The sequence below is a fragment of the Heliangelus exortis genome, chromosome 1, assembly GCF_036169615.1.
Source record: "Heliangelus exortis chromosome 1, bHelExo1.hap1, whole genome shotgun sequence".
In the NCBI taxonomy this organism is placed as follows: Eukaryota; Metazoa; Chordata; class Aves; order Apodiformes; family Trochilidae; genus Heliangelus; species Heliangelus exortis.
This window is the reverse complement of record NC_092422.1, coordinates 66,128,770-66,149,142: the sequence shown is the minus strand read 5'-3', so window position 1 is coordinate 66,149,142 and position 20,373 is coordinate 66,128,770. Positions and strand designations below refer to the sequence as shown.

At 35.8% G+C, this 20,373-nt stretch overlaps 2 protein-coding genes across 2 annotated transcripts in view; one reads left to right on the top strand and one right to left on the bottom strand.

Annotated features, from left to right (window-relative positions):
- Window positions 1–20,373, bottom strand: part of LOC139797453 (magnesium transporter NIPA2-like) — a 286,983-nt gene that overhangs the window by 145,105 nt on the left and 121,505 nt on the right. The window lies entirely within an intron of this gene.
- The window catches only part of HERC2 (HECT and RLD domain containing E3 ubiquitin protein ligase 2), a 110,414-nt gene that overhangs the window by 77,555 nt on the left and 12,486 nt on the right, over window positions 1–20,373 (top strand). Inside the window, 25 exon segments of the mRNA XM_071746686.1 lie at window positions 48–192; window positions 901–1,126; window positions 1,893–2,064; window positions 2,629–2,815; window positions 3,011–3,151; window positions 3,581–3,772; window positions 5,964–6,117; window positions 6,781–6,825; window positions 6,828–6,869; window positions 8,297–8,305; window positions 8,545–8,636; window positions 8,638–8,677; window positions 9,162–9,320; window positions 9,405–9,523; window positions 9,847–9,972; window positions 10,920–11,075; window positions 11,212–11,327; window positions 11,454–11,652; window positions 12,918–13,132; window positions 13,759–13,936; window positions 15,054–15,215; window positions 16,323–16,414; window positions 17,188–17,327; window positions 18,363–18,550; window positions 19,131–19,328. Of these exon segments, the coding sequence (XP_071602787.1) occupies window positions 48–192; window positions 901–1,126; window positions 1,893–2,064; window positions 2,629–2,815; window positions 3,011–3,151; window positions 3,581–3,772; window positions 5,964–6,117; window positions 6,781–6,825; window positions 6,828–6,869; window positions 8,297–8,305; window positions 8,545–8,636; window positions 8,638–8,677; window positions 9,162–9,320; window positions 9,405–9,523; window positions 9,847–9,972; window positions 10,920–11,075; window positions 11,212–11,327; window positions 11,454–11,652; window positions 12,918–13,132; window positions 13,759–13,936; window positions 15,054–15,215; window positions 16,323–16,414; window positions 17,188–17,327; window positions 18,363–18,550; window positions 19,131–19,328 (3,493 nt within the window).

Here is a 20,373-nt window from a genome sequence, read left to right as displayed (position 1 = left end):
TGTGAAAAATGCTTTGTTTTGGATGTTGAGTTTCCTGTCTGTTGCAGGGGTAAGGGTGACTACTTCAGGCTAGGCCATGGCACGGATGTACACGTGCGAAAGCCACAAGTTGTGGAAGGACTGAGGGGTAAAAAGATTGTGCACGTGGCTGTAGGTGCACTCCACTGTCTAGCAGTTACTGACACTGGACAGGTAGGTTGTGCTTCACCCTCCTGTCCCTTTTTCCTTTTTCCAGAATGGAGTAAACTAAACTGTTGAGGAAGAAAAATCTAATAGCATTTGTGTTGATTAAATGGAATAAATATACCTAATGTTATGTATTTGCTTATAAAAATCCTTCATAAATATAAGCATGATTGTGATTGAAAATATATTAGTTGTCATATTGTTATTGGAGTGCAAATGTTATTGTTTTAGTACCTTTTGAAATGTTTTCCTAGTTTATATTTTTATCTTATGATGAGTTTCCTGCTTCTCACTCTTGAAATGCAGAAGCATTTGTAGAATTCTTGACAGATTTTTCTGCTGTGATCCAGCATTATCATCCTAGTGATTCAGATTCCCAGTGTAATCACTGTGCAGCTAGTTTCGTGAAAGTTCCTGTTCACTGTGAACACTGAAGAATTCATGAGTGAACTGATGACTTATGAATTGGCAACAATTTATTAATCATCTGATAAAGTACTGCTTTTATTTATCATTTTTTCTCTTTTTTCTGTTAATGTATAATGCCTCCATTGTTTAAAGGGGGGGAAAAAAAAAAGTCACAGCAATAGGTTTTCTAAAGTGTCCTAGATTAATAATAAAAATCCCTAATATTCCGTTGTAGGAATTCTTAAGAAACCAATTGAAAGATGCAACCAGAGAAGCAAAGTAATATGTGAAAATGTTTCCTCGCAGGTTTATGCTTGGGGTGACAATGACCATGGGCAGCAAGGCAATGGAACTACTACAGTCAATAGGAAGCCCACTCTTGTCCAGGGCTTGGAAGGCCAGAAAATCACTCGGGTTGCTTGTGGGTCTTCCCACAGTGTAGCTTGGACAACAGTGGATGTAGCTACACCATCTGTTCATGAACCGGTACTTTTCCAGACAGCGAGGGACCCTTTGGGTGCTTCTTATCTTGGTTGGTATTTATTGCCTTCTGTTGTTCTTCGAGTTTTTTTGTTTTGGGTTTTTTTTTTTTCTTTTTAATGCCACTTGAGTGGTAGTTGTGTGTGTGGTTTAATAACTGATAGAAGAGTGCAAAAAGAAAACTGTTTTAAAAAAGCACCACAAAGCAACAAAAAACCCAACATTGTAACATCTAAAAAAAAAGGCAAAAATCCAACTTAACCTCTTTCAGAACATGGAAGTTGTAAAGGACTTTTTCAGAAGTAGCATTAGTTTAAACTTTTATTAATCTTCAGGAAAAGAAAATATAACATGCTTTATCAAATGCCCCACTGACTGTGTCTTTAGTATGGGATAGACCTTCATGAAGGTTATGGTAGATGAATACTGTAATATTGGTCTTCTTGCATGCTACCTCTTGTTACAATTCTTAAGTATTTGATTACTATTTTTAAGATCCCCTAATAAATATTGCAATTTCTGAAATCTCTTTGTAACTAAAACTTGGTTTAAATGCTGATCACCAAAGTTTTTTAATTGCTTCAATCTTTCTGAGTAAGTAACAAGGTAGAACATTATTTTATGGAAGTCTTTACTGCAAAGCTTCATTATTAACTCTAATGTTGTAACTGTAGGCACTGCAGTTTAAGAATCACTGTTGAGTGATTTAGCTTTGCAATCATATTCCTGAATAACAAGAAATTAGATAAATCAATTCCAGTTATGTATCACACCATTAAAAAATCCTTGCCTTCTCTTTTTGTTTCCTCTCACTCCAGGTGTTCCTTCAGATGCAGATTCTTCTGCTGTCAGTAACAAAATCAGTGGGGCCAACAGTTCCAAGCCGAATCGCCCTTCCCTTGCTAAGATTCTCCTGTCACTTGATGGGAATGTTGCCAAACAGCAGGCATTATCTCATATACTGATGGCATTGCAAATCATGTATGCCAGGTAGGCATGCAGACATTCTTGTCTTTTGCAGAGCAACAGGTTACAAAACTTACCACCTGGTAGGGTCTCTTGAGTCAGGTATAAATTGCTTCACAAGTTTGGACTCCTCAGGGTAGACCTAAACATAATTTAAGTTTTCTTTTGATACTGATGTTAGTTGTATGCTGTTAGGCTTCCTTTACAGAAGTTCCTAGTGCATGGGGAAAAAAAAAAACCTGTTTATTTAGGAATGCTCAAGTAAATAATGCAAAAAGAGTGTGAGTAAATCATAATAAATTATATTGAGGAAGGAGTGGGTGACAGTGTGGAAAGGACACTAAAACTTGACAGTGCCCTCCTTGCTGGTAGAGAGCAGAGTTCTAAAATTAGTTGAAGAGGATCTCATGTAAATTAGTGGCCTTAACACACAGTATTTAAGCATCAGGCCTGAAGCAGAATAAACTACTTTTGAAATTCCAAAGCTTGGAAACCCTTCTGTATTTTATTAAGACAAACTAATATTATTTTTTCAAAGTTCATCGAGGTACAATTACGTTTATGTTAATTTGTCCTGAATGGTTTCAGAGATGCAGTGGTTGGAGCACTGATGCCTGCAAGCATGATTGCACCAGTAGAATGTCCTTCTTCATCACCTGCCCCCCCATCAGATGCTACTTCTACAGGAAGCCCTGCAAATGGAGATGAATGCATGCTTGTAGGAGATATAGAAGAGAGGTTGAGCCCAAACCCGTGGCAGGACAGGAGAGGGGAGGTAATTTTTGAAAGTGTTTTAACAGTAAAGCTGAAAAATATTGTCCTGTTTAGTTTGATAACAGAAATTACAGAGTTGTTTTGTGGTCTGATTCAGGAGTGAGTGCTCTGTGTATATCAGATTTGGAAAAATTGAAGTTTTACAGTATTTTTACAGCTGCTGCAGCTTTTGTTAATTGTTATTTATTTTGACCAGGTTGTTTCTTCAGAAGATGCTGTGACACCATCTGCTGTAACTCCCTCAGCTGCTGCTGCTTCTTCCCGTCCTTTCATTCCAGTCACAGATGATCCTGGAGCTGCCAGTATCATTGCAGAAACCATGACAAAAACCAAAGAAGTAATGTTGTCAATACCTTTCTTAAAACTTTTAAGTCCTGCTTTTATAAAGTAGTTTTGCTGCTTGTTTTAAAAATTAATCTATTAATTACTGCATTTTTAAAATCTATCCAAAGACAGGGGTGGTGGTGTTCTGTGGTTTTGTTTGTTTGTTTTTGGGTTGTTTTTTGTGTGTGTGTGTGGCTTTTGTTGTTGTTTTTTTTTTTTTTTTTGTGGTTGATCTGAGGTTAAAGGAGGTTTGTTTAACAAAAACCTTTTCACTTGACAAATGGATTTGACAGTGTTTACTTTTGGTACCGTATAATCCCCGATTCATGAATTGTGTTTTAAAACAACTTGAAACTTCTTCAGACAAGTTAACTTGTTCAGAATCAGTGAAACACTTCTTCCATCATCCACTGCCTAAGTATTTCTGCAATTTCTTTTGTAGGATGTAGAAAGTCAAAGTAAGGTATCTGGCCCAGAACCACAGTACTTGGATGAGTTTACCAGTCTCTTAGTACCAGATGACACACGAGTCATGGTTGACCTGCTAAAGCTCGCTGTGTCCAACCGAGCAGGTGAAAAGGGAAGAGATGTTCTTTCAGCTGTGCTGTCTGGCATGGGAACAGCTTACCCACAGGTCAGGTTTTGTTTCTGTTCTGTTTTAACTGTGTCCTTTGTATTAGCAGCTTAGTAGAATCCTTCATAGAATTTGAGGTGCCCATTCCCATGGAATGAGAGACTTAGTAACATTAAAATTTGAGTTGAATTTGCATGTGAACCTTAATGATTCTAATAGAAATATTACGTTAATATATATGTGTTCTACAAATGTCAGTAGTAGAGTATAGATCTATTGTGGTGCATTTAGACATCAAAATAGAAGCTTAATTAACTGTATCTATGATTTGGACAAGTGGCTGTAGCTATTGAAATAAAGCAGAATTAAACCAAGACCTATTTCCTGGTTTTATGGAATGTTTAAAAACTTCCGTGGTTTGCATTTGAGTTTGTCAAATAGATGCAGTCAGTATTGCAAGCTAAGAATGCTTTTAGTTTATTGTTAAAGATACAGCAATTATTTTTAATTTATAAGATCTACATTATTTGATGCACTGAAGTTTCTAACTGTTTAACTATTTACAAAGTATCCCTGGCTGTGGCTTTTTTTGTGCAACTTTCAATCAAAATTAATAAATGCTATTATGTTGCATACTAGCAGCTATATGGAAGAATGACACAAATCACATATTATTTATAGAATATCTGCTTACAAAAATAAACTGAAAGTTACTTCCTGTTCAACTACTTTACCCTTCAGATACTTTTTTATTTAATGAATAACAGTGCATTCCTCTTCAGATGCTTATATGATATAGTTAATTTATGACTTTGCACTGCTTAAAGACTGGTTTAAAACATCTGATGTAATTATGCAAAACTGATTTGTGTATTGTTTTATTAAACTTGGCTTCACTAACCAAAGAGAATACTAATGACTTTGTTAAGGAGTGTGCATTTTATTGAGTGAAATTTTATCTTTTGCTGATGATACAATACAACAGCTACAGTTTTAAACAGTGAAACCTTATGATATCTTTATCTGAGTGAAGTAAGGATATAGGAGAGCCTAACTGAAACTATTAATGCAGAAGCAACTGAATGGTATTTCTCAAAACCCCACTCCCCTCACCCAGTTTTCACATTTCTCATCAGAATTAGCTATTTATTCCATTATTCTGAGTTTCAGAACTAGTTCTTCCTCTCTCACACCAATTAAATGCATGCTATATGCACACTTACATAATAATCCTTATTATTCTAATACTACTAGTGAATAGCTGAAAAACTTTGTGAGAGTTTTACATTTTGATGGTTTTTTTGAGTCAGAATTTTTATTTGAAGCTGCTCCTTAAAAATGATTACTTTAAAATTTTATCTCTAAACAGTGTTTTGCAGCATTGACATACTGGCTATATATTTAGAATAGAATAGATATTTCAATTGGAAAGGACCTACTATGACCATCAAGTCCAACTTCTTGACCAGTTCAGGGCTGATCAAGTTAAAGCATGTTATGGGCATTGTCCAAATGTCTCCTAAACACCTGACAGTCTTTGGGCATCAACCACCTCTCCAGGAAGCCTGTTCCAGTGTTTGACCACCCCTTGGTAAAGAAATGCTTCCCAATGCCAAGTCTGAACCCACCCTGGCACAGCTTTGAGCCATGCTGGCAGATGCTCTCCCTGGGTAGGAGAGAAGATGTCAGGACCTCCCTCTTTCAGTTCCCCTCCTCAGGAAGCTGTACAGAGCAGTGAGGTCACCTCCCAGCCTCCTTTTCTCCAAACAAGACAGTCCCAAAGTCCTTAACCACTGCCCATAGGCCATTCCTTCTGGCCCTTTCAGCAGCTTTGGATGCACTCAAAGGACCTTCACATCCTTCTTAAATGATGGGGCCCAGAACTCCACACAGTGCTCAAAGTGAGGCTGCACCAGTGCTAAATACAGTGGGAAATTTGCACCTTTAGTTATTCTCCTGGCTGCCTATGCTTAATAATTTAGATTTGACAGGTTGCATTTTCTCTAAAGAAAAACAATTGCTTGTCTTGTCATTTACTTACTTGAAACTTACATTTTTTGGCTTTTAATCTTAGGAGTTTTTGTCCTAAAGGACTATTTTTGAATCTCTATTGTGGTTTGTGAATCAGAATTCAGAAAACAAGTGAATTGATTGTTTATTTAGTAAAATTTTGGGAAGGATGTTATTTGGCTTAGATTTTTTAGATTAGCCAAACTTTCTTTTTGTAAAGTGTACATTTTTGTTCTCTTAGGTTGCTGATATGTTGTTGGAGCTGTGTGTAACTGAACTGGAAGATGTGGCAACTGATTCACAGAGTGGTCGTCTCTCTTCACAACCAGTTGTGGTAGAAAGCAGCCATCCATATACTGATGATACATCTTCTAGTGGCACAGTGAAAATACCAGGTATAGAACTAGAGTTATCTTACTTTAATTCAGTTATTTTCAAGCCTGCATGCATAAAATTCTTCCTTAACATAGTGGACTTTTAAAGCCATGTTGTGTCCTGTTGCTATAATAAATTATTTCTTCAGAATCTTATATGCTGCATCAGTATCTTAGTCCTGTGAAATCATTGCTGTTCTTTGTTCAGTTATGAAGCTGAGAAGGACTGAGTCCTTTTCAGGGTCAATAATTGAACACCTATCTTCTAGTCTTGAGTATTAGGGAAATACTCTTGCTTTAATGTTGTCTTTTCATCTAGTGCTTCTATCAATGTTATCTAGTACTTCTCAAAAGGTACAGGCAACAAAGAGCTATTTGCCTTAACTGTAAAACTGATGTTTTTTCTCTATTGCAACTTCAGTTTGGAATGTTCTGAATGTAGGCTTCTGTCTGCTAGCCCCTGCTCACATGAACTTGCTAGGATGTAAGTCTTTCAAAAAGAAGAAATTACAGACAAACAATGTCATTAAACCAATGAAAGCTTTTTGGGTTTTTTTTTTTAATTAATGAGCACTATGGCTTCCAAACAACTGCGTTTGATTTCATGTGGATTTCTAAAATACTGCATTTGTTTGTGGTATCGATTGCTCTGTAGAAATGTGTAAACTTTTTGTTGCTGTTTAGGTGCTGAGGGACTGAGGGTAGAATTTGATCGCCAGTGTTCTACAGAGCGCCCCTCACCATAATGGATGGTGTCGAACAAATTCTACTCTGTCCATCAGCACTACAGAAAAAAGTGTACATTTCTCAGAGAAGAAAATGCCTGTGTCATTTGCTGTAAATGCTGAATGAAATCAACGCACTGACTGACTTTGTGAGGCATAGTGCTCATTAATAAAAAAAAAAGGGGGGGGAAGAAGCATGTAAATTGATATTCTGTTTAAAACTGAAAAAACTGCAAGATCTAGACACGGACATGTAAGAGTGCATTTTTGAATATAGAGAAACTTTTAGAAGAACATGTTGCCATGATCTTTCAAAGAGCAGTTAGAGTGTAAAAAATCAGTGTTTAGCACCCCTGCTAACACGTGGTGGATTTCTGTATAATCAAAGTATATTTTAATAGATTGAAACACAGTTGGAAGAGGATACTTCTCTTTCTTTTCTTTTTTTCTTTTTTCCTTTTCTTTTTTCCTTTTCTTTTTTCCTTTTCTTTTTTCCTTTTCTTTTTCCTTCTCTTTCCTTTTCTCTTTTCCTTTTCTTTTTTCCTTTTCTTTTTTCCTTTTCTCTTTTCCTTTTCTCTTTTCCTTTTCTCTTTTCCTTTTCTCTTTTCCTTTTCTCTTTTCCTTTTCTCTTTTCCTTTTCTCTTTTCCTTTTCTCTTTTCCTTTTCTCTTTTCCTTTTCTCTTTTCCTTTTCTCTTTTCCTTTTCTCTTTTCCTTTTCTCTTTTCCTTTCTCTTTTCCTTTTCTCTTTTCCTTTTCTCTTTTCCCTTTTCTCTTTTCCTTTTCTCTTTTCCTTTCTCTTTTCCTTTTCTCTTTTCCTTTTCTCTTTTCCTTTTCTCTTTTCCTTTTTCTCTTTTCCTTTTCTCTTTTCCTTTTCCTCTTTTCCTTTTCTCTTTTCCTTTTCTCTTTTCCTTTTCTCTTTTCCTTTTCTCTTTTCCTTTTCTCTTTTCCTTTTCTCTTTTCCTTTTCTCTTTTCCTTTTCTCTTTTCCTTTTCTCTTTTCCTTTTCTCTTTTCCTTTTCTCTTTTCCTTTTCTCTTTTCCTTTTCTCTTTTCCTTTTCTCTTTTCCTTTTCTCTTTTCCTTTTCTCTTTTCCTTTTCTCTTTTTCCTTTTCTCTCTTTTCCTTTTCTCTTTTCCTTTTCTCTTTTCCTTTTCTCTTTTCCTTTTCTCTTTTTCCTTTTCTCTTTTCCTTTTCTCTTTCCTTTTCTCTTTTCCTTTTCTCTTTTCCTTTTCTCTTTTCCTTTTCTCTTTTCCTTTTCTCTTTTCCTTTTCTCTTTTCCTTTTCTCTTTTCCCTTTTCTCCTTTTCTCTTTTCCTTTTCTCTTTTCCTTTTTTCCTCTTTGCCTGAGTTTCATTACTGAGAGATTTCTGATTTGAATTCCTTGTTGAAAAAGTGCTGTAACGTTTAATTTAATGTGTATGTTGTTATATATTTTTGTAACATGAGAAGATTATTGGAAAGTAAGACATTGGATTTTAGTAAGATCTCGTTAATGTGTTTTGAATGTAGTAGTAAAAGTACCTTTTAGCTGTGCTAATTGAAGTGTTAAAGATGCAGTTTTGTTAGTGTAACATGGCTAGAGTTATTTTCATGTTTTTGACGTAGCTTTTTTCCTTGTTCTTGGATGCATGTAAGTGATGTTTAAAATACGTGGTCATGGGGGAAATTTGCATTTTCTCAGATGATATGGATGAGGTTTTTTTTTTACATATTCCTTGCTGTAACAGGTCGTGAGTGGTCAGACTGGTCTAGTGAACTGCGGATTCCAGGGGATGAACTGAAGTGGAAGTTCATCAGTGATGGCTCTGTGAATGGATGGGGGGTGGCGATTCACTGTTTACCCCATCATGCCAGCTGCAGGTAAGTTATCAGATAGGACATTTACAAAAGGGTGAGAGAGTAGGTTTACTTGTCTGATTTTTGCAGTTGCATTTATTGCATCGTATTTACATGCCAGAGTTCAGTAGTTCATTTACATTCATGCTAAGAAAACGTTTTCATTGATACGTAGGAAACATCAAAGTCTTGAGAGGTGCACTCCTGCATAGAGAAGAGACAAAAATATTTTGTAGTTTTCTCTAGTTTGCCTCTTAATCAGTGAAGAGAGGATACTTTTGAGGCACGGTTCATCTGATATTATTGAGGTTTTTTATGCATCTAGTCTGTAATTAGGTGAATTATGTCATGAAAGTGCCTTCTGCTTCAAATCCTTTCAAAGTGAGGTGGAATGTACCAGCCGAGATGCAGACTGACATTCTGTATTTTCTGTTTAGATCAGATAATCCTGCCTGTGTTCAGTTCTCGTTTCAGTCTGAGGACCTCTTCCCCACCTTTTTTCTTGCAGGCCCTAAAGACCTTCTCTCAGATCGTTGCATCCTTTCATGTCCCTCGATGGATTTGGTTACGTGTTTGCTGGATTTTCGCTTAAATTTTGCTTCCAACAGGAGTATAGTTCCTCGTTTGGCAGCTTCCCTTGCAGCTTGTGCTCAGCTGAGTGCCTTAGGTAGGTGTATTCTGAAAATTAAATCTGTTTGTTTGAAATGAAAGTGGTTGTTTTAAGTTGTTCTGTGTGCTTCTGTTTCCTTAGCTGCTGGTCACAGGATGTGGGCCTTGCAGAGACTACGGAAACTGCTGACGACTGAGTTTGGTCAATCTATTAACATCAACCGCATCCTAGGGGATAATGATGGAGAAACAAGAGCTTTGGTAAGAAGGCAGCAGTGCTCTCCTTTTCACATTAAGATGCATGTGAAGCACTGAAATGCATTTTTGTTGTTAATGGCAAAATGGGTAATGTGCAAGCGAATAGCCTTCTTGCACAGGTCTGTAAGTGTCCTCTGTTTTAGGAAGAAATCAATAATTCCAGTATGATATAGGTGTGGTTTTGGAATTGGCAAAGAGTGAAAGAATAATTTGTATGGGGAAATGGATGTAAGTGGTACTTCACATAGCTAGCTGTATTTATCTAAAATAATGTATTTTTTGTAATACACACAAATCCTAACTTTCTGGTTATGTGGTTTCTTCAGAGTTTCACAGGGAGTGCTTTAGCTGCTTTGGTTAAAGGTCTTCCAGAAGCTTTGCAGCGACAGTTTGATTATGAGGACCCCATTGTGAGAGGTGGCAAACAACTGCTCCACAGCCCTTTCTTTAAGGTAATGGTGCACAATCAATAAATAATTCATTAGTGTAGTTCTGGATTTTTTTTTTTTTTTTTTTTTTTTGTGAAATGTGTTTAAGCTCACTGAGTCCTGTATCAGAAACTTTCTGACAAAATCAGAGTACCCTTTTTAAAAGGAGAATCAAATAAACAAATACAGAATAAGGTCTACTTAGCTAGGCAGGGGTAAGTAGGTCAGAAAAACATCTTGGAAGTACTCTACACTTTTGTTAAATTAATTTCTGGGTTTTCCTAATAGGAATGCTGTAAGTTCTTTATTTATTTATATAATCTGAAGGTTATTTGCATACAATTGGAATGGATAAGAATCTCTGTTTTAAAGGGAGGGCTATTCAGTTTTGGACCCCATACTACAAAGGAAAAGTAAAGAAGATGAGAAAATGTTAAGAGCAGTAAGTATAAAAGGCTGAAAAAAACCCCCCATGTAGTAAAAGTTAGTAAGAGGACTTCTGTCATAAGGAAAGGAAATTCTTAAAATGCATAGCAGTTTTATATAGGAAAGAAGTAATCCATTGTTCACAATCTTTGTCGATAACATTGATTAGAAATTGAATCAAATAAAAAATCAGTTGAAAATTGATTTAATCGTAGGAAGGAGACTGTGTAGAAATGGAAGGTAAAAAGTTCAGTATGTGGTATTTAATATAGAAAAGTTAATTAATGTAGGTGTTTTTCTCAAGAGGGTTGTGAAAATTTCTGTGTTGGAAGAGAACATTAAATTCATAACCCTGTGAGATATTGTGGGTACACTTGATTCTGCTCCATCAATGAAGATGGCTCTTAATGTCCCTTGTACTTTACATCGTCACAGAGACTGTTCAGGCCCTGCTGGTCTGTGAGCTGTTCAATGACATCAAATGCATATCACTTTTTACTACACATTTTTGATACATCTCTAAAATGTTTTTTGATTGTCTGAAGGTACTCGTGGCTCTTGCTTGTGATCTGGAGTTGGACACTCTCCCTTGCTGTGCAGAGACACACAAATGGGCCTGGTTCAGGAGATACTGTATGGCATCCAGGGTTGCTGTGGCTCTTGATAAAAGAACACCATTGCCTCGCCTTTTCCTTGATGAGGTACTGCAGGGATATTTTTAATGGTTCATGGAATATACAAAAGTGTTTCGTTTAAAAGGATACACTAAGTTTGAAGTATTTTGGTAGGAGTAACTGGCAGTTTGAATAATGTTGTTTAATCCAAAATATCTTACAGGTGGCAAAGAAAATTCGAGAATTAATGGCAGATAATGAAAATATGGATGTTCTTCATGAGTGCCATGATGTCTTTAAGAGAGAACAGGATGAGCAACTTGTCCAGTGGATGAACAGGTTATTTCTTTCAACTGTCATCGATTCAGTCTTGTGATGCTTCATTGTTGTACAATGATAAACTGCATTTTTCTGTGACTTTTTAAAAGCTCTTTTAAAATATAGTTTGTTTTGCACTTTATACAGAAGACCTGATGACTGGACACTTTCGGCTGGAGGCAGTGGAACTATTTATGGTTGGGGTCATAATCACAGAGGACAGCTTGGTGGGATTGAAGGGGCAAAAGTCAAAGTCCCAACTCCATGTGAAGCTCTTGCCACCCTTAGACCAGTGCAGTTAATTGGTGGTGAACAGACTCTGTTTGCAGTGACAGCTGATGGAAAAGTAAGAGTACAACAAATGTTTGTTACTCCCTTGAAATATATAATCCTCAGTATAAATGGGTTTGGCTAAATGAAAAATGTGCATAGCACAGATGATGGTTGTTATTGTTTTTGTGATGACTAAGGGTTTTGGGGTTTTGTTTTTTTTTTTTTTAAGAGAAAGAGCCAAATCCATATATATCCACTATACCAAATCCACCAGTGCATTCTAGAATTCAGTGTACTACAAAATTAAATGCATGGAAAAGGCCATGCATTTTAGTTTATTTCAGTAAAGCTGAATATACCTGGTTATGTAACCTGGTTATGGCGTTGCATAGAATAGGGTATAAAGTAAAATGTGATGATTGGGTCTCTCTGGCAGGGGAGAGGTCTAATTGGAATCTGGAATTGTTCACACTTGGCCACGAGCCTGTAAATTAGGTATTGGAGGATCTAATTAGCAGATTCTTGAATCCTGAGTGAAAAGGAACACCATGCCAAGGCTTAGGGTAAGGCATAGGAGAAAAAAAAGTTCAGAAACTTGAAAGAGTATTTATTTTGATACAGAAGGCAGTTTTGTGTTAAGGATGTGATAGAGAATTTTAGCCAGAGCTTTTTGTAACAGTTACATTTGTCTAGTGAGATAGTGTAGTGATTTTATCCTCAGCAGTCAGTATCATCCTTGTTAATAATTGACAGAAGGATAAGGGCAGATCATGACATTGCTTGACATCATTCTATTCAGAGAAAATACTTTGAGGTAGACAGAGAGTGAAAAGCAGTACTTAGTTATATTTCTGGGATTGGAGGGGAAGAAGGAACTGTATTTAGATGTGTATATTCCACAGAAGAAAGAAAACTAGAAACTTGCTGCTTGACTTAGAGGTGACAGATAGTTTTGTAATGTTATCAAACAAAGGTTTGGCTTCTTGATGCTTTTACAAAATAATCCTTAGGATTTAAAATAAGATGAAGATTAGCATTAAAATCAAGTCAAATTAGGAATTGAAATCAAATTAGGAATTGAAATCAAATTAGGAACTCAAATCCAATTAAGCCAGGGACAGTTCATATTGACTTCAGTGTAGCCATATTTTCATGTTTTTGTGAAATAATTTCAAGTGCCTCTTTTTCTGAAAATTTGTATAGGCATGTAAGAAAGGTTTTTTTTCACGCTTTCCTTTAACTGTATTTTATGTATATTTTTAAAGAATTTTTCTCTAGAGGTCTAGTGAATATTCTTCAAGAGGCAAACAAAAGTAAATTCTTTTCTTTACTTTAAAGCTGTATGCCACTGGATATGGAGCAGGTGGTAGGCTTGGAATTGGAGGAACAGAGTCGGTTTCTACTCCAACTTTACTGGAATCCATTCAACATGTGTTTATAAAGAAAGTTGCAGTGAACTCAGGAGGAAAGCACTGTTTGGCATTGTCTTCTGAAGGAGAAGTTTATTCTTGGGGTGAAGCAGAAGATGGGAAACTTGGTCATGGAAACCGAAGGTAAGAAAAACTTTGAAATGTTATTTTAAAAATTATTAATGGATACTTATTGTTTCTATGTACTACAAGTGTTGTTTGAGTACTGCCTACATGTAGAAGTCAGTGTAAAGTAGTGATGTGTAAATGGACATTGAATAGACCACAAAATATTTTTCAGATACACAGTTACTCTGATATCTCTAATTAGATACCTTGTTCTAACACGTGTGGATGCCTAAGTCCTTCCTTTGGCATCTGTCTTGTGCTTTAGGGAGCAGAACTGCTGTTCTGCTTCTGATCTCCGTAGGCATTGTTGCCTACATTGAATAGGTTATGTTGTTACCTCTGGACTCATTTCCCAGTGTGAATGCTTAGCTTTTACTAGTTTTTGATTGAAGTGGCTTTGTAGTTTCAGTTTACCTTAAATGCTGCAGTATTTAGTAAAATATTTATAGCTTTTATAGGCCTCTAAAATATTTCTAAATGACTAATGAAACATAAATCTTTAGGATATTAAACTGGAACAAAAGGAAATACTCAGGTTTTTTTGCTGTCCTCGTAGTCGGGTTAAAAACCTCTCTTCATATATTGGTGAATGTGAATGGTCTGTTCTTAAAGTTATGTCAATACAAATATTTTCATTTCAGCCCTTGTGATCGTCCTCGTGTAATTGAGTCTCTGAGAGGTATAGAAGTGGTTGACATTGCTGCTGGGGGAGCACACAGTGCATGTATTACAGCTGCAGGAGACCTTTTCACGTGGGGAAAGGGAAGATATGGACGCCTTGGGCATGGAGATAGTGAGGACCAGCTAAAACCTAAATTGGTAAGAAACTTTTGGACTTGTATACAGTCTTAGTCCAGTGCTGACCTTTTGATTTGTAACTTTTTACATTTCTGTGTATAAAGAATTAAAGAGCTGAAGGGTGGCATGCATTTCTAAGAAACTAACAGTTGCTTTAGAAAACAGGAGTGGATTGGAAGAATAAAGTGGAAGCGGAGCTGTAAAACTTTGAGATCATGAAACAGCTTGTAAGGAACTTATTTTAGAGAAGACAGACCCAAATCAAACACCCCACCACTCAGTAAATTCTACCCCTTCACAGGAATAGTTTGCACTGGAAGTAACAAGTGAGTTCCTTGCCTACCAGGTCTCCTCATTGTTTACTGTGTGGAAAACATACCAGTGATTACAGTGACAGCCACTTAATCACTTGCAAACCTCACATAATAATGATATTGTTAATTCTCACAATTGAATACTGAGATGTTACTGAAGTATATGCTAATTTAAGAAGAATTCAACCTAACTAATGATGAGGTATTTAATTGCTATTTGCTAAAGAAATTTGATTTAAACAATTACTGATGAAGAAGATAGCAGTTTCTATTTAAGTGGTGGATCTAAAACCTTGGACTGTATTGAATGTATAAAGAGTATACTGACCAATATATAATCATTCTTTTGCTTTGTGCATCCAGATCTCACATTTATCACTAGAGGGCAACATTTCAAAAGATGTTGGTTAAATTCAGATTATGATGCAATTGGTAGAAAACTGTGAACAAGTAAAAGAGTATTTGAAAATTTTTAAATTTTTTTTTAACTGTATAAAATACGCAGAGAACTTGGAACTATTTAAGCAGAAGATAGTCTTTAATAACTGTGTTTTGTATGAATTATTTCCCTGACTTGCTAGGTCAAAAAAACACCCCACAGCTACTTAGCCAATTAAAAAGACTAATCTGGTATTTGAAATACATAGTTTCCATTTTGCTGGTTTGAAAAGAGCAAAGCCATTTTACTTGCCTTTATTTGCTTCTTCCTATGGTATTTCAGACTTGTAGTTTCAGTGAAGCACTTCTAGTTGGGTTGGTCATATTTTCTGAAATTAAATGACTGAGTCTTATATTATGAATAAAAAAGGGTAATGTCTTCACAGGTGGAAGCTCTCCAAGGCTACCGTGTGATTGACATAGCCTGTGGCAGTGGAGATGCACAAACACTGTGCCTGACTGATGATGATACAGTCTGGTCCTGGGGTGATGGAGATTATGGAAAACTTGGGAGAGGAGGCAGTGATGGCTGTAAAGTACCAATGAAGGTAATTGACTGTAATTTTTTCATTGTTTTAGAAATCATGAGATAGATGGAGAAGACTGAAGACAGATTTGTCAGTCTGTGCAAACTTAAATCCCTCCTGGGACATTGGTATTCTTCTGAGTGCTGTTAATAGTGACCTTTTGTAGGCTACACTGACAAGTCTTTAAATTCTGTGCTGAGCTTTAAAATGTACTTGAAGATTTTTTTTTTTTTGTTGGAGAACTTTGCTGGTTCCAGCAATATTTCTCATTTTAATTTTGGTTCCTGTCAAAACTTTAGATTTTACCAAGAACTCTTCATACTTCAGTGTGTTTGCTGGAGGCATAACTTCATTCCAGAAAGGGGTATTAATTTATTAAAAACTAATTTTACTTTTTATTAAACCTTCCATGTGAATGCATAGTTAACTTGGAATTTTTTCATATGTTAACAATGAAATCTGTATAGCCATCTTATTTGAATTGCAGCACTTGTTATGAAGATAAATATTTGTGTTTGAGAAATGTGTCACTATGTATACGTATGCACAGTGGATTTTAGATTCTTACTCCAGAATCACACTTTATTACCTGGATACAGGTGTCCCCATTTTGTTTCCAAATGGACTAAGTCTGCCAGCCTGTCCCAAATAACAGGTTCTTATCATGGTGTAACACTATGGAAATAGCTTGTTTGTATTTCATCAATCAGGATTGCTGGTAAAATGGTGTAAGTACTTACACAAAATAAATATGAAGAGTATACAGGAGATTTAAATATTTTTACTATGTCAACAGAATGACATCTGTGTCATAGGATCTAGGGATCATGAATGTTGAGTATGTGGAGGCAGAACCTTATTCTTTCCATTAAGGAGCAATTGCTGAGTAACTAGTGACAAAATGTATAGATGATCTTTGACAGATTTCCAAATCTGAACTTCTTTTTAATGTTTAGGTATTGAATGGTAGAGAGATGGAAGAAGTAGAATTCTACTAAATGGTCTACATACACATTTTAATGTACAAATATACTTACAGAGACGCTTGTATTTTACTTAAGACAGTTCAATCTGTGAAACTATAGCATCCTTAATTAACTTCTGTTTAATTTGATTCTGTTTTCCTAGATTGATTCCCTCACAGGCCTTGGAGTGGTTAAAGTAGAATGTGGATCACAATTTTCTGTGGCTCTTACAAAATCTGGAGCAGTGTATACCTGGTAAGTATTTTGTATTTTTTATTTTGACTGTTAGATGTAATCTTGTCTGCAACAGGTATTAGTGTTAGACTGACTTCATCTGCCACTCGCAGGAATACTTTATAGTGCTATATGACTGAAAAGTATTTTTTCTTGGATGTCTAAGCACAGAGTTGTCATTCCAGCCACTGACCACTGCAAGGTGCCGAAGTTCCAAAGAGGTCAGAGGAAGTGGAAGCCTGAAATGTCATTCAAGGCAGAAGATGTTGGCATAAATAACATGAATTACCAAAACTGTGTCTAGCTGGTGGTGCCTGTAGTCTGAGGATTGATTTTTGTTCATTCATTTTGAATTTTGTAGTTTACTCTACTAGACTTAATTGTTTAAAGATTAAACAAGATGCCTTCCCAACATCCCTCTGCCCCATTTTTTGAATGACAGTAGATATCATTAAACTGTCCAGAGTTCCAGTCTCCAAGGTCAGTCAATGTACTGTGTTTGCAGATGAACAATTGTAATACTTGACCCTTTTAAGAGGAAAAAACCAAAAGTCATGTGAAGACCTACACAGAATATGTAGGAACAGTATATTGAAGGCTGAAGAATTTTTACTGTATCAGCAACATGACATCCGTGTCGTGTGAGCTAAGAATAATTAATGTTAGGTATTTGGAGTATTTTGGTGTCGGACTGTTTGTAATTACATTTACAAGCCAAATACCAGACACAGTTTGTTGTTCTGTTTTTTCCCCATGATTTTTCTAGTTTTGAAATGCTTTACACCTTCTTGCAGGGGCAAAGGAGATTATCATCGCTTGGGCCATGGGTCTGATGACCATGTTAGAAGACCACGACAAGTGCAGGGGCTGCAAGGAAAGAAAGTCATTGCAATTGCTACTGGCTCCTTACACTGTGTTTGCTGCACTGAAGATGGTATAACAATCAAATTGTTTACTTGGTTCTCACTACTTCTACTGAATTTGTAGAAAACAAGACTTTATATTTTTTTAACCAGCTGTTGGTAGGCTAGCCTTGCTAAAAATACTGGTTCTCTATGTGTGTGGATGTACTTTCATATTTTGTGCTTGCAGTGTTGCATATTTCTTGAGTAGCAAGCATGTCATTGATCTAAAATGATCACATAAACCCAACTCAGTTAATAGAAAATATAGAGTTTGTTTCATAAACACCTATAGTCAATATAGAGCTCTAAAAGTAATTAGTGGTAGGCCAAGTAGTTGACTTAATGGATTTAATGGTGTTTTTTGTTTGTTTTGTTTTGTTTGTCTTCTAAGGCTAATGTTTTAAATCTGCTAACTGAAGCACTGCACAAACAATATTGCTTCTTATAGAACATGTTGAGATACTGGATATTCTTTGTAGCAGACTCACTCCCACATTTCATTAACAAGTCTGCACAATAACTGTGTTTTATAGGTGTTAGTGGAATAAGATATAGCTACAGAAAATGAGTGCTCAGAAACAAGATTGCTATTTTAAAAGAATTTCCCAATTATCTTGCAGCAGTAAGCACTCATTTTAATGTACTGTCTGGTAAAAGAAGAATTTTTTTTTTTCTTCTCATACAAAATGCTAAGCTTTTATAATATCAGCATTTTTTGCTGAGAAACTGTCAAATAAAACAATGTTTCTGATATATCTGTTGTTATTCTTCTGTTCCACCTTTCCCTCTGATCCAGAACAGAACTTTTAAGTTGTGCAGACTATGAGGAAATAAATGTATCTTATACTAGCTGCTTTACATAAGTCATGGACCTAACTGTCATTCAAGAGTTATCTGCACTAGATACTGAATTTCAAGGTGGCCATCAGTACTAGAAATCTTGATTGCAGTCCAAGGCCTTGTTTGGTTACATGATTTATCAATGTTAATTAACAAACAAAAAAAAAAAGACAAAAAGCCTCTGTCTTAGCTGCAGAACAATTAATTGTTTTTTCTTGTTTTAGGGGAAGTATATACGTGGGGAGATAATGATGAAGGGCAGCTTGGAGATGGGACAACTAATGCCATCCAAAGACCACGGTTGGTTGCAGCACTTCAGGGTAAAAAGATCAACAGAGTAGCATGTGGTTCAGCACATACTTTAGCTTGGTCAACCAGTAAACCTGCTAATGCTGGCAAGCTCCCCACACAGGTAATGTTTGTGGCTTACTGCATTCAGATTTTAAATATAGTATGCTTATTGTTGATCTTTTAGTATATGCATTTCCTTTCTAAATCCCTGCATAAGTCAACATGCTTTGACTTGGAGTTTGAGCCAGTTACTTTGTTTTACTTCCATATTTCCAGAGAAGAATTCCAGTTTTCTGAGGTGAGAAATACTTCATTCAGTTACTAATCCAATGCAGAACTCAGTTTGCAAATTGGCAGGAATTTTCATTCTGTATTCCAGGTATGAAAATTGTGCACCTTCCAGCAGAGTTTTTCATTGCTTGCTTTGCATTGAGAAGAATGTGTCTGTTTATGGATAAAGAGAATTGTAAAGTGTAGAATAACAAGAATATACTTTCATGTTCTTAATAGCTGTTTCACTTTAGATGGATACTATTAGAATCTTTTATGAACAAATGAACTCTATTAAGTTTTGACAATGCAAATAAGCAAGTATTTGAATTTTTATTACTAATTTACCTGAAAATCTTGAAATTGTTCTTCTGCTTAATAAAGTGTATAATAATTCTAAATTACATTCAAACATCATTGTCTTGTTACAGGTTCCTATGGAGTACAATCATCTGCAGGAAATTCCCATCATTTCCTTGAGAAACAGGCTTCTGCTGTTGCATCACATTTCTGAACTCTTCTGTCCTTGCATTCCAATGTTTGATCTTGAAGGAAGACTGGATGAAACTGGCCAAGGACCTTCAGTTGGGTTTGACACATTACGAGGAATACTGATATCACAGGGAAAGGTATTTATCAGAATGTTTTTTAAGGGAATGATTTGTCACTGTTGAAGGTGTTTTTTAAGAAAATGGAATTATTTATCTTAATTTGTTCTACAAGCAGTATGAAATATTTGCATTCATATTGTACGAAATTCTTCGTGACTGTGTTCTTTTTATTATTTGCTCCTCAGTTACTCATATTGCTGTTATGTGTTGATCTTAAAATTAACTTTACCCTGGAAATCTTAATTTTGTATTATAGCTGAATTATTTGGAAGTATTCAGTAGATGCTATCCTGGAAAAAAAATTGAAGATAGGTGTGGGGAAAAAATGGAAAATAGGTACAATATGGTCATACCTGAAGGCTGAAACACTTACTCAAAACTTTAATACAGAAAGCCTTTAAAAACATGAGTTGCCTTCAGTATGAACAGTGCCATAGTAACTTACCTAACAAAAAATGATAACCTTACACAAACTGACAGAATCTGCTGGGAGATACAGTGAAAAGAGAAGCAGCTAAACTTCCCTCCACAGTGCTGTTCTGCACCCTTAAATAAGACACATGGTCTGTAACTTGACTTCTTAGCATGAATTGTCTCAAGGTCTCTTTCTAGGCACTCCAGTACAATTGTGTAGTTAACACAATCCATCAGAATAGATGCTTCACAGACCAAGAGAAAGCCACACATTGTTCATCAAAACCTGAATTGGAAAAAAGGAAAGGGAAATCCTAGCTGTTTTGTTCATGACACTTTTATATGCTACTATTGGCATTAGCATTAATATTATATGCTACTATTAATAGGCATTCTTTAGGTATATGATGTGAAACATAGGAAGGAGTATACCAAAGGCATATTTAAAATAATTTATTTCAAGTGTCTGCAGGACAGTTACAGAAAGGCTTCAGATAAAAGATAAAATGTGATACCAGGAATATTTTATGTTAAATTCATTCAACAGAGACCTCAGAAGTTGCAATGCTGTATTTGTATCCAGACTTACCTTCAGAAATTCTAAAGACTGAAAAATCTTTTTAAAGCTTGCTTAAAACTGACAGTAGCA